Source organism: Cygnus atratus, chromosome 2 (genome assembly GCF_013377495.2).
Source record: "Cygnus atratus isolate AKBS03 ecotype Queensland, Australia chromosome 2, CAtr_DNAZoo_HiC_assembly, whole genome shotgun sequence".
NCBI lineage: Eukaryota > Metazoa > Chordata > Aves > Anseriformes > Anatidae > Cygnus > Cygnus atratus.
Genome location: NC_066363.1, coordinates 117,627,145 through 117,640,676, shown reverse-complemented (window position 1 = coordinate 117,640,676; position 13,532 = coordinate 117,627,145). Strand labels below are relative to the sequence as shown.

Genomic DNA, 13,532 nt, shown 5'->3' with positions numbered 1-13,532 from the left:
AATTATTCTGCTATCAATACCAATGAAGTTCACATGTGGTATAGTTCAGCTGTTTTCAGGGGATTTCTTTTTCAAATGAAACGAGTAAAAGTCCTGACTGTACTGTACCACAAGTGATGGCTATAGAAATTTGTGATGATTGTAAGAAAGCTATGTGTTGGCAGCACCACAATTATAAACAGATGTTGTGTGAGAGTCTACTACTTTAGGGGAAAGAAAAATGTACCTGACCTAACAGTCACTGGTCTCATCTTACAGTTTTCTCACACACAGTCTCAGGATATCTTCAGCACACACACTAGTCAAAAGCCAGATATACACTTCCCATAATATCAAAACTTTCCACAGGCAAGGATTTCATTTGCATTTGTAAAGTAACTGTCTTCTAGACTTTTGAGTTTCACAAAATATTCTCATCTCACTTGTTCATTTGCACTGGAGTTCATATCTATATCAGATACCCACTAGTAGCATAATAGTGAACCCACAATGTTTCTATTTCCTGGAAAGCAAGTCTTTCATGTTGTATACATAAAGAAATGTCTGTAATACTTGGTGCAACTGATACTGAAATTTAGATCTAATCTGTGGTTGTTTGAACTATCTTTCTTTGATGTTTTATGGAGTTGCTTCAGGCATGACTGATGTAGGATCCTCATGAACACCATTATTCTGTTCAACCTACTAAAGAAACAGATGCTTTCTTTTTTAGTTTAACACTGTTTTAATGCTATGCTGCTTATAATCTTTTACATATTTTATTTTCTTACTCCAAACTGCATGCAGTGATAGGAGAGACAAGGTTGCTTTGCCCCTCTTCAGTTTGGGGAAATTACAATTTTTTTCCACTAAAAAGGAAGTGTTCTATATTAAGAACTAGCTCCTTATTCCATGTACTCACATTAAGCAGCACCTCATTCCTAAGGGCTCATTGCTTCACTTAAATTATTCTGCAGAATGCAGATCAGGATACCCCGGGAAAGTTAAGTGCCTGTTTAAAGTGTTTCGTACACAGAGGAGCATGCAAATTGATTCAGACTCAACACACAGAAGAGGCACTGTTCTAAACTAGAAATAAAGTAACACTCTTTCGTTCCTAAACAGTGAAGTAAAACCCTGTAATCAAATTATCTGAAGATTATTTTTAAAAGATTAAAAAGGTGTTTTACTGTAGCTACTTGTCTGTAAAGTTTATCACTATTGTTCCTCAGTTACAAATTTTATTTTTATTCTTTAGAGTTTATTCAATGAGGTATTCAATATTATTTTCTAATGAAACCACTCGGTCTGTCAAAAGTATGTTAAAGTAAAATAGATGTGGTCCATCATTTAGAATGACATCAAGAACAAAGAAAAATCAACAAAGCAAAGTAAAAGGAGCAAGAAAAACAAGCAAGCAAACAAACAAAAAGAAGCCTAATAACAGCAAGAAAAAAAAATGAAGAAAAAATGCAAAAAAGTAAGCCTGTGGGACTTGTCTGACCATGCTATACAATCACAACAAATAATTCCAGATGATTTAAATAGTTTGTGACAAAAGGACAGTTAACTATCTATGAAATGCCAATCATCCTTAGCTAGAATGAACTTATTGATTCAAGACCTAGTCTTAATCCCAGAGGAAATCAGGGTAAAGAGCTCCAGAGTTTCTGGCCTAACAATGAATACTGCCAATAGAAAAGGAACTCCTCATCACCATATTAATATCAATCAGTTAATGAGTTATGCATCCAATATGCAAATACAGTAGGGGGTGTGTAATCAGTGAAGCAAATTCACTATTTTCAACAGTTCTGTTGCAAAACTAAAGAGGAAAAAACTTTAAGAGAAAGCTTTGCTGTGAAATGGGAAAAAATTAAATATGCATGTCATGAAGACATTTAAATACAAAGTTCAGCAGAAGTAATAGATATTACAGCACAATAATGAAAGTCGTTATTTGTGAGTGATAAAATCTTTCAATAAATAAAGTCAGAATGGTGTTGGTGGAGTAAAAGTGCTGCAGCATGTGCTAATTGAGCAGCTATAGCTATAGCCAGTGCTTGAACTCATAATTTCTTTCTGCCTGGGTTGCTAGACATCCTGTATGTCAAGGAACAGCACAGTCTGATTAGTAAAAGGACCATCTTTATTCCATATACAACTCACAGAATTGTATTAAGAAGTTGTACAGCATGAAATGGTCAAAAAGACAAATCTGTCAAAAGACAGATTTGTCATGCAAATAAACCCAATGTGTATGGAGACACCATAGGCAGTATGTCGCTCTTGTTTCAGAGAAATGATCAGAAACACTGTGAGATGGATTCCTCTACAAATTTTCCATTAATTTTCCATACTGTCAGCACCACTAACATTCTATCAATTTATTTCTATATTTTGCTTTTTATCTTTTTATTATACTTGTATTTAGAGACACAGGGATTTGGCAACAGCTGTAATTAAATAATAATATAGACAGACATAATATTAGTCAGAGTATGTTTGCATTAACAGGTATTATAGCACTATGTCTCAGAGGATTTAACGTGAAATCCTACAATAATTTTATTTAGCTGAAGGGGAGAACAAAATGTTCATAAAAGTTTCAAAAGAAAATTAAAAATCACTCTACAAAATATAATTACAGCATGTCTTTATAAATGAATAGAAAATGTTTTTATTTTATTTATTTTGCTATCTTCTAAATAAAAACTTATCATTACAATAATTCAAAAAAAGCCTACAATATTATTCTACATTACATTTCACAGATCTTCCAAATAATTGTCTACAGACTTAGTTTCTTATCCAAAAAATTCTATACAATGCAAAATAAGAGATCTGACACATCATGTAATATGTAAATCACACTACTGCACTGTTCCAGCTGAAGTCCATCCATATTAAAGTAACTTGCCAGCTCAACTGGTGACCCTCACATCATCGACTGACAATATCTGTAAAGTGTTATAATACAACATGAAGCAAACAAAGATACGAAGGGTAACATAACATTGCTGTACCTTGATCCAGTAAAGCCCTGCCATAACAGTTAAAAATCAGCTGTCTTATCAACTCCACAGACAATGCTCAGATATCTAAGTACATCTGTTTGTTGTTTTGTTTTTGTAAAAGTCATTGCCTTGCTGTATTAAGTGGCGCCGGGATTCAAGGGTCAGTGCACAGAAACAATAGTGTAGTCGTGCATATAACTTATTTGTTGTTATTGCTGCTTCCTAGATGGGTATTGCTAGGATTTACTCTCAGTAGGTGTTATACTAAAATGTACTTGGTGTTAAAAATGTAAAATTAAATATTAACCTGACATTAAATGCATACATACGTACACACACACGCCCATGTACACACACACAGTATTTTTACTTTTCTAAAAGTACATCTTAAAAGAATAAATAAAAACTACTTACACCAGAATAGAAAGGCTCACCAGACACACAGATCACATCCTGCTCCTGGATCATCAGAATATCTTTGGCTAAGTGCAGTCGCACTTTGAAAGGCTCCTGGTTACCATCCTGCAGCAAACAAATCCCTGTCTTTGTCTTCAAAGGAAGGAATAAAGAAAAAAGTTTTCTCAGTTAGCATGCTGTATTGCTAGAATCCATCCACAAATACATCAACAGATATCCTAAACTAATACCAGGTAATACTATTTATTTACTCTGCTCAGATTACAAGAGAACAATCAGCTGTGGTAAGCATTGAGTGAAGGCAGATTTTTCAACTATAAAATCAAAATCTTTTCTATTCTGCCCATAATGAATTTATGACACTCCTTTTGTTATCTTCAGGGCAGTGTACTGGGTTTACATGGCAAGGTTTTGGTAGCATGGGACTGCAGGGGTGGCCTCTGTGAGAAGAGTCCAGAAGCTGCCCCATGTCAGATAAGGGCCATTTTCAGCTGGCTCCAAAGGGACCTGCCACTGGCCAGAGCCAGATACAGGCAGGTATCTGCCCTACCCCAGGGCAGTGCAGAAGGAGGGCAGGAGGTGCTCCAGGCAGGCAGCAGAAGTTCCCCTGCAGCCCGTGGAGGTGCCCCCAGTGGAGCAGGCTGTCCCCCTGCAGCCCATGGGTCCCACATGGAGCAGATCTCCACGCTGCAGCCTGTGGAGGAGCCCACGTGGAGCAGGTGGATGTGGCCTGGAGGAGGCTGCGGCCCATGGAGAGCCCCTGCAGGAGCAGGCCCAGGCCCAGAGCTGCAGCCCGTGGAGAGGAGCCCATGCAGGAGCAGGGGGTCTGGGGGGACCTGCTGCCTGTGGGGGACCCGCACTGGAGCAGTTTGCTCCTGGGGGATGCATGGACCCCGTGGTACGGAGCCATGTGGGAGCAGTTGTTGAAGAGCCCTGCAGGCTCAGTTCAGGAAGGACGGCATCCCGTGGGAGGAACCCCACGTGGAGCAGGGGCAGAGAGTGATCGTGAAGGAGCAGTGGAGATGAAGCATCAGGGACTGACTGCAGCCCCCATTCTCCCGTTCCCCTGTGCCACTCGGGGGAAGAGGTAAAAGAGAGTGGATAGGGGGAATGGTGATTTTAGTTTGCCTGTAGTTTCTGACTGTTCTAGTCTGGTAGTGATAGGCAATAAATGTTATTAATCTCCCTAAGCTGAGTTGTTTTTGTTTTTTTTTTTGCCCATGATGTGGTGGGTGATCTCCTTGTCCTTATCTCAGACCCTGAGCCCTTTTCATCACATTTTCTCCTGCTTTCCCTTTGAGGAGAGGGAGTGAGAGAGTGGCTGTGGTGGAGCTCAGCTGCTCAGCTGAGTAAAACCACGACAGGCAGCTACGCTCAGTCTCCATTTTAGGATTAAATGATGACACCTCACTTATAAAAGCTGATATTCCTGCATACTGCACCAATTTTGACACAGAAGGACATATAATTGCTTAATACCTCCAAACTAATCAGTTCCAAGCAGTAACAGCCTACATGAACCTGTTGTGAGCTTTTCCTGAACTGTGAGCACAACACTGACTTATGCTTTTATAGTACTTGTCAAATGAGAATGCTGAAGTTAAGAATGAGAGGAAAGAGATCAAAGAATGCAAGTCCTTCCAGTAAATTAATTCATGCTTCACTTTTGTATTTTACATTTATGGCTAGAGGTCAGGAATTTTGCAGGATTCTTCAGTATACAGTATGTGGTTTTCAAACAATTTAACAGAATCTTTGTTTGCAGTACTTATTTGTGCTACTTTTGGGGCACCATCTGTAAGAGGTTTGAGCAGTGAAAAAATCTGAATGTGTAAGCACCCACAGTATTTAACCTTTCCCTGAAGGCTGTGTTGAAGATAGCACTCTGTATAATGATTCATAAGTGGAAAAGTTATGTTGGTAGGGCATTTGGGGTATTAGAAATTTTCTTACAAATAATGTAAGAATTCAGTGTTATAACACAGAATTTACTAGTATTGGATAACTATACCTATATGCATAGATACAAATATATATGTAATCGTGTAAGTATCTCAGAAAATCATTCTTCATTAAAAATGATTTAAAATTTTGGACTCATCAAGGTCAATAATAGAACTTCCATTGTTTTAATTCAGGACAGATTTCAGTCCACTATAAAACAAATAAATAAATAATAAAAAAAGTTGCTTTGAGAGGAGATCAAGGAAACAAAAATCTTGCTGTGAACTTTCTCTGCCATGGCTGACCTGGCTGAATCTAAGGGCTCTTTCTCAGACGAGGTTAAAAGAGCATTTGGAAGATCTCCCCATAATACACTCTGATACCTTACATGCCTAGCATGAAGAGAACAAACACAAATATGGAACTGACAGTATGCAACTGGAAGAAGAAAAGTTTAAATTGTTCTCAAGAGGCATTAAAAGAGGATGAGGACAATCTTAAAATAGCTTTATGTAATATTCTTTACTGATGAACTTTCCTTTTACTTCTGCTCTATGTTCAACACTCAAACTTATGAAATTGTTTTCCCTTGATCAGCAGTAGGAAATATGTATAATTTAGCCATGTATTTGAGAGATTTTATTCTAATCTTCAAGAAAAAAAATGAAGAGTTCCTCATGCTGAACTCATACAGATGTCAGTGGGTGCTCTGGTCCGAAGAAAGCATACAGCCTTGTTTAGTATTTATGTGTATTTTTTGCAACAGGATGGGATAGAAACTGATTGACATATGCAAACAAATTAAATACATGGATCAGCAGAAGGAGTTAGGAGTTTTCAGTACCACCGAAAAATCCCCTCTCATAGCATACGTAAAATCTCACAAAATTAAAATAAAGAGAATGTAATATAGTTAAGTTGCCCTGTTCCTCCTCCTTAAAAATTTTGCTTTACAGACTAAGAAGACTCTTCTTCCCATGGAGCTGTGAAGTAAGCAATAAGTGACAGTGGAAGTTGAACAGAGCAGGCTGTAAATAACTACAGTCAAACAAAAGAGGCTGGCCCACAAACGTATACTGCTTATAATTTACCTTTCTCCTGCAGTAAATATTTGCAGACATGTCTTTTGTCCTCCCCTGGATAACTGGCAATGGGGTAAATTCTGCCTCTGATACTATGATTTTAGTAGCTCTGCCTCACTGGACTGCACATTTCTGATTTGGTCAATTACCCTATAAAGTCTCCAACGAATCTTTGCACAAAGCTGAGGGGCTTCTTTGGGGGAATTAAGAGGCACATAACCATAGCAGACACAATTAGGCATTAAGAAAAAATAAATTAAAATTCAAGTCAGTTTCCAAATGCATGTGGGCTGAGTCTATTCAGTCTTAACAAGAAAACCAAGCTTGGGAACAGCAAAATATTTTGGCCCTTGGGAAGATTGATCACACATTCAGGGATCTTATTTACATCAGACACTCTAAAATGTAATGAACCACTTTACTGTTGTTGAGCTTTATGAAAGCTGGTTTATGACACAGTTCAAAATTAAAGCTTCAAGCCTCCCTTTAAAGCCTCCTTCCCTTTGCTACCTGAGAGCAATATTAACAACCATGTAAAGGTGAAGATCCTAAAAGACAATGCTAAAAATGTAGTTCAGTTTCATTAGATAAGCTCAAGACAAGTCCTTGAGAACAAAGATTGTCTCTTTTTTCCATTATGGTTTTTTTTTTTTTTTAATCTCCCGACATTTCTTTTTTCTTCTTTTTTCCCGTCCTCAAAGCATCCAGTAAACTGTATCAAATAAGGACATAAATTCCTGTATCCTGACCTGGAACTTAGGGAAGATATCCTGCATATATGCTTTCATGTAAAATCACAGTGCACATCAACATTTGGCATCCACGTGACCCCAGTAAAATTATCCTGGCTGAAGGGAGATCAGGCAGGCCGCCTAGTCTATACCTCCCCCGCATCTCTTACATGTGAAGAGCTTAGATGGCATGCCTGTGGATCAGGTGCAGGGGTGCAAGGTTGTGCCTGATATTAGCTTTTGTTCCCGTTACTAATTTTTATGAGATCCCACAACAGGGTGTGCTAAAATTTTCCCTTCAAGCTGTCTACGTTTCACTGGCAGAGGGCCCTGCCCTGCCCCTGGCCTACAGCAATAAAATAGCATATGTCACGTCAGCTGAGCTACTGTAACTGTCAGTGTGAGGTCAGGCAAAGCATCCTCTGGTGCTCAAATGTACGATAAACTGCATCGCCTTGCAACAGACATGGGCATACAAGCGTAGTTCAGCTGCTAACATTTTGTAAAGCCAATACACCTTGACTGCCTGTTCCATTGAGCCCATACTGCCCTGCTTAACATTTCTACCTTCCTACTTTCTTCACCCTATTTACAGACTTAGGCGCCTGTTGTAAAGAGGGCAAGAAAACTGAATGCTAAAAGTTGCATGTGTTAATGAAGTGGTTGAGGTAGGCTAAGGAATGGATAAGGAAGTAAGATACAGTGGTGAAAGAATAGGTTTTTGTATGGGAGAGCAGCAAGTGACGTCAAACCAAAGCAGTGATGAAGGAAGGTAGCCGTACCTAAGTGACAGATGAAGCGAATTTTTTACCTGTGCAGTACTGCCTCTGCCATCTGATTCTACACCCTTGTAGCCCAGGTACAAAGGAACACTAATTTGGCTAGAGCTGATGTCCTTGGTAGGAGTTTAGAAATTGCTTACTGTTCCTGATCTAATGTAACTATAAGAGGGATTGAAAACTGATCTCTCTTTGCTCTGCCACACCAATGTCTGTTGGACTTTCTGCTTCAGATCCTTATCAGAGAAAGGTAGGAGAGCCCTCAAGGCAGGCTGCTTCTGCAAAGAATATGGTCACACTCAGATCATTATTAGCAACAAAGCAATGAAAAAAGGTGTTTTAAAAACCTTTTTCGATTATACTCTGATTCATACCACATTGCCATTTTGGCTGTGTATAAGATCTGTCCCGGATAACTTTCCTTAAAGGAATTTATAAAAGCTCACATACTATTAACAGCTTGGTGCAGTATATATGGCCTTCACAAATATTTAGGAATTAATTTCAGAGGAAATATATACAAAAGAGAGCTGGGACTGTACAGCCTGGAGAAGAAAAGGCTCAGAGGGATCTCATCAAAGTCCCTGAATACCTGAAGGGAAAGAGCAAAGGGGATGGAGCCAGACTCTTTTCAGTGGTGCCCAGAGCCAGGCCATGGGCACAAACTGGCACACAGGAGGCTCCCTCTGAACACCAGGCAGCACTGCTTTATGTGCGGGTGGTGGAGCACTGGCACAGGTTGCCCAGAGAGGTTGTGTAGTCTCCCTCCAAGAAGATCTTCAAAAGCCGCCTGGACGTGGGCATGGGCTACCTGCATTGGGTGGCCCTGCCTGCAAAAGGAGTTCAACCAGATGGCCTCCAGAGGTCCCTTCCAGCCTCCAACTCTCAGTGACTTTGTGATTCTGCTAAAGCTATAGTTTGTACATTTAGGCTAGCAGCATACTCTCTACTAAACATATACCCAAATAAATACTATATGAGACATGTCTTTAATGTTACCTATTGTTTTCAGAGTCAGTTTTGTGCAGGACATCAAACATCAATATTTTAAAATTTATCTGGCCTAAATAAGGTTAGTAGCAGGTTTTCTGCTAAAGATTTTTTTTATGTTGACTTTTTTCCATATATTTTGTTTTCTTTGTCGTTTACATTAAAAATAATAATAATAATCTAAAACTTTTCCAGTGCTTTGTTCTGGAGGAGACCTAATCAGTATCCCAGGCCATTTTAGTTAATCTCCATTAGTTTTCAAGAAATGAATATATCTTTTGGTTAAACTATTTTATGTATTACTTTTGCCCTTTGGTAATAAAACAATGTAGTTAGTTTTACTTCTTCCAGTTTCAGATTCGTAAAATGACCTTGTCACTTCAGTAGGCACCCAAGAATAGTTCAGTTCATGAACCAGTAGAAGAAAGAAAGAGAAAAAAAAAATCTGTCAACACATTTTCTATGCAAAATGACAGAGTTATATAGTTTAGTTTCGGCTTTGGTTGGTGTCTTCAAAAACCCTCTGCAGTTTAGTTTAGAGCCCTGAAATTTAGTTTTACCATCAAGAATCTGATACCAATAAGGAGAATGGTTGCAGAGACTGCTTTAAATATGTAGGTAATTCACTTCAGATGCACTTTAGAATGCGTATTTGAGCTGAAGCTGACCTCTGGGCATACGGAGATATGCCTGTCACTGCTTTATAATGGCAGGTATAATAATAAAAAAGGAAATTGAATCAGAAGGTATAAGGAGGTAATGGAAACGAATACAGGAGGTAGGAATATGTGTCAGAACCACAGAAAGGATGTTTTTAAACGGTCCAGCTACTCATTCTGTGGGAGTGTTGCTAGTGCAGGTGAAAAGCACTTATACTGTCAAAAATATAGCCCAGATACACGGGGATGTGTTCAGCTTGTCATTCAGAGCCTGTTCTATCAAGTACTAACATTTTCCAACCCAAAGGACAAGAAGTCCTTTCCTGCACATGAATTCTACACTCCAACCTGAGAGAACTAAAGAAAATATCAAATATGGGCTTAATCTTTTTTTTTTTTTTTTTTCTACGATTTCCCAGGTATGAATATTTGGCTATGGCATTCTTGCTAAGTTGTTTTCTCAAAAGAATAAAGTCCTACACAGAATTTTCTATGTTTCATACAGTCTGATTAATTCAATATGTAAGTTGGACATTTGGAAAATGAACATTTATCTGCATTTACATAAATATACCTACAGGTATGTGAGCTTCTTTTTGAACTAGGGTACCTTTTTGGAGCAAAAACTTTAATTTTTTGACACTATAAATAAGCAAGTTTTAATTCCTGAATTGCCAATGAGCTTACTGGGAATAGATTATATCATTACAATTGAGGCCAAGACATGGGACAATATAACACTGAAGGCTATTGTGAGCATGTATGTGTTTCTTCACATAGGTATTCACATATATTCTTCAAATTTAATTAGTCTGTTAATAAGACATTCTCACAGGCATCATAAATTGTCAGTCATTTTCCGTCTTGTGGTTTTGGGATTAAATTATGAGTTGAAGCTGGATTTAGAAAAACACAAAAACAAAATCTAAGGTATTAGAAATCCCAGCATTGCAAATTGAAAGCATTTATAAACAAAGGAAATCACTAGCATAGGCTGAAATATGTGGATCATACATTGGCACAATGGGGACTAGACAGTCCAAAATAGTGTATAACAAGATTTATTAAAGAAAGTAATGAGAAAGCCAAAATATTGCTTAAAAATTAAAATAAATTCTGTGACAGGCAAAAAAAAAAAAAAAAAAGATGTTGAAATAAAGCTAGAGCTGTGAACATATCATTATAAAGTTTGTGAAGTCTAGAAATATTCATGGGATTCATAAAGCAGAGGACAACGGCTTAGAAAATCAAAGTAAATCTTCAAAGAAACAATGGACAGTATTGTAAAAACAGATAAATACATAACAAATGTTAAAACAAATATATTTACTAATTTAAATGATTTTATAGTGATCTTAGGAAAAAAATGAAAAAAAAAGCCAAGGTATTAGAGGTAGAGAATGAGATTTCAAAAGCAAGGAAGTTAGAAAGTTAGAAAACTTAGAAAGCAGCCAATGCTGCTTGTTCATAAAATACAAAGAAAAGACTGTTAAAAACAAACAAACAACAAAAAAAAACAAAAACAAAAACAAGCAAACAAAAAAAAACAGCATTCCCTAGGGAAAAGATCCTACTGCAGCATAATCATCCCAAGTCTTTGATTTTATCAGAAGGGTATTTTCAATGGAGAGGACAGAATCATGTCAGTCTGAAGTTACCTTCCAAGCAACAGTCTTCAGAATATAGAATAAGGTCAAGTGAATACAGGCAAGAGTTTAAAGAACCTAGTGACTTCATGATTTATGCTCTCATGAAGTTCAGAAAGCTCTGGGTAAAGGATAAAAGAGGAGTTGGATAGCCTTTTGGCTTGAAAATTGTTGAATAAGACAATTTAACAGTTGTTGTACAAGAACTGGTACAATGCATACATTTACTCATCACTGAAGGAAGGAAAAGAGTAGGGAATCCATAATAATTCCTTAGAAAGTTTTTGTACATTTGTAGAACTTTCTTTCTCCCCCCCCCCCTTTTTTTTTTTTTTTTGAATTGTTTAACATAGAAGGTATTTTATTGAAGAATAAAACCACTTCAAAATGCCTTGAAAAGCAGCATAGTCTACAGACAAAATTCTTCGGAAGAAAATAATCATCAGAATCATGTTGAGATTGACACCAAACTGTATCTGTCTTCTAAGCTCTCATTATAACCAATGAAGAACTGCTCATTAAAGTCAATAAAGCACAAAGAGCAATTGAGCTGATCATCAAGTTTTGGGGAAACTATTCACTAGGCTTCACTGCCTGCACTATTCAGATTTGCTGTGAGAACTTAAGCACAAACTGCATGTGCAGATATCTACATGTAGGCAAGACCATCATTGTCCAAATCTCAAACCAAATAGCACTAGACACCAAAGGTGACATTATAGTGTGTTTCTGCTACAAGTCACCTAAGTAGAACAAGCAGATGAGAACACCAGGCAGCACTTCTTTATGTGCTTATTATTATATGGAGCACTGGCACAGGTTGTCCAGACAGGTTGGAGTCTCACTCCTTGGAGATCTTCAAAAGCCACCTGAACATGGGCCTGGACAACCTGCTCTGGGTGGCCCTGCTTGAGCAGGGGGTCGGACAAGGTGACCTCTGGAAGTCCCTTCCAACATTAATCATTCTGTGATTCTGTGATAGTTGCCACTAGAAAAATATAAGGGATGCATGAAAGTATTGGTACTAGGAAAGGACTACAGTTCCTACAAAGATACCCAATGCACCAGAGTAGCAGTTATTTAGAATGAACAGATGTACTTGTTTGAGCTGGGAGATAGTTAATTTTCTTCACAGTGGCTTGTATGGTGCGATTTCTTTGATTTGAGACCAAAACACTGTTGACAACACTCCAATGTTTTAGCTACTACTGAACAGTGCTTGCACAGCGCCAAAGGACTTTCCTTTTCTTACACTGCCCCGCCTGCAAGTACACAGGAAGCTGGGAGGGGAGGGAATACAGCCAGGACATCTGACCCAAATGGACCAAGGGGTTATTATGCACCATATGATGCCGTGCTCACCAATAGAAGCTGGGTGAAGAAGGAGGAAGAGGGGACATTAGGAGTTATAGCATTTGTCTTCCCAAGTAACCGTTGCATGTGATGAGCTCCGCATTCCTGGAAAAAGCTGAACACCTGCCTGCCAATGGGAAGCCATGAGTGAATTCCTTATTTTGCTTTGCCTGTGCATGCAGCTTTGGTTTACCTATGAAACTGTCTTATCTCAACCATGAGTCCTCACACTTTTACCTTTCTGATTTTCTTCCCCATTCCACTGTGGGGGCAGTAAGTGAACAGCTGTGTGGGGCTTAGCTGCTTACTGAGATTAACTCACAACAAGAGAGTTGTTTTAGGAAAAAAACGAGCATGCCATAGACATCATGAGTAATGTGCTTTGTCCTTTGTGCATCTATGTGGAATATTTTGTTTTTATGCTATTTGAAACTCAATTACTGCCATTACTGAAACTCCACTTACTGCCATTAGCAAAGATGGGGATGGAAGTACCAGTGAGGAGAGTCTGAGCCCCACTCATCATTTTGGGAGAACGATCTCAGTTCTTCTATTGGTGGTGGTTACAGGTCTCTGGAGGATGGTGAAAGAAGGGCAATAAGGTACTCAGAAGAAAGGAAACAAAGAAGGGAAGAAGACGAAGGCCTCATGGCAGTCTTTATTGCCATTATCAAAAACTGCCTAGTAATTATAATTCTATAGTGTATAGAATTATCAAGGATTTGATGCAATTGGGAATAGAGGGCAAAGAAGGCTTAAACTTGTAAATGTATTGACTAGATAACCTATTAAATAAAAATACTGTGGAGTAAAATCTAGAATGATTTTAAGTTTCCTGTCAGTAAATAAATATGAAATAAACTGATAACAAAGCTATTGTGATTGCACACAAAATACAGCTTGAAGTGACTAAACCATTGCTGAAGATGTGCCAG

The 13,532-nt window shown here is 38.2% G+C and overlaps 1 protein-coding gene across 6 annotated transcripts in view; it reads right to left on the bottom strand.

Annotated features, from left to right (window-relative positions):
- SNTG1 (syntrophin gamma 1) overlaps nt 1–13,532 on the bottom strand; it is a 368,908-nt gene that overhangs the window by 159,745 nt on the left and 195,631 nt on the right. For 4 of the 6 annotated variants that reach the window (XM_035553170.2, XM_035553172.2, XM_035553169.2 and 1 more), the window contains one exon: nt 3,411–3,545. The exons of the other annotated variants lie outside the window; for them this stretch is intronic. In XM_035553170.2, coding sequence (XP_035409063.1) covers nt 3,411–3,545 — 135 coding nt within the window. The remainder of the gene's footprint in view (nt 1–3,410; nt 3,546–13,532) is intronic. 6 annotated transcript variants of the gene reach the window in all.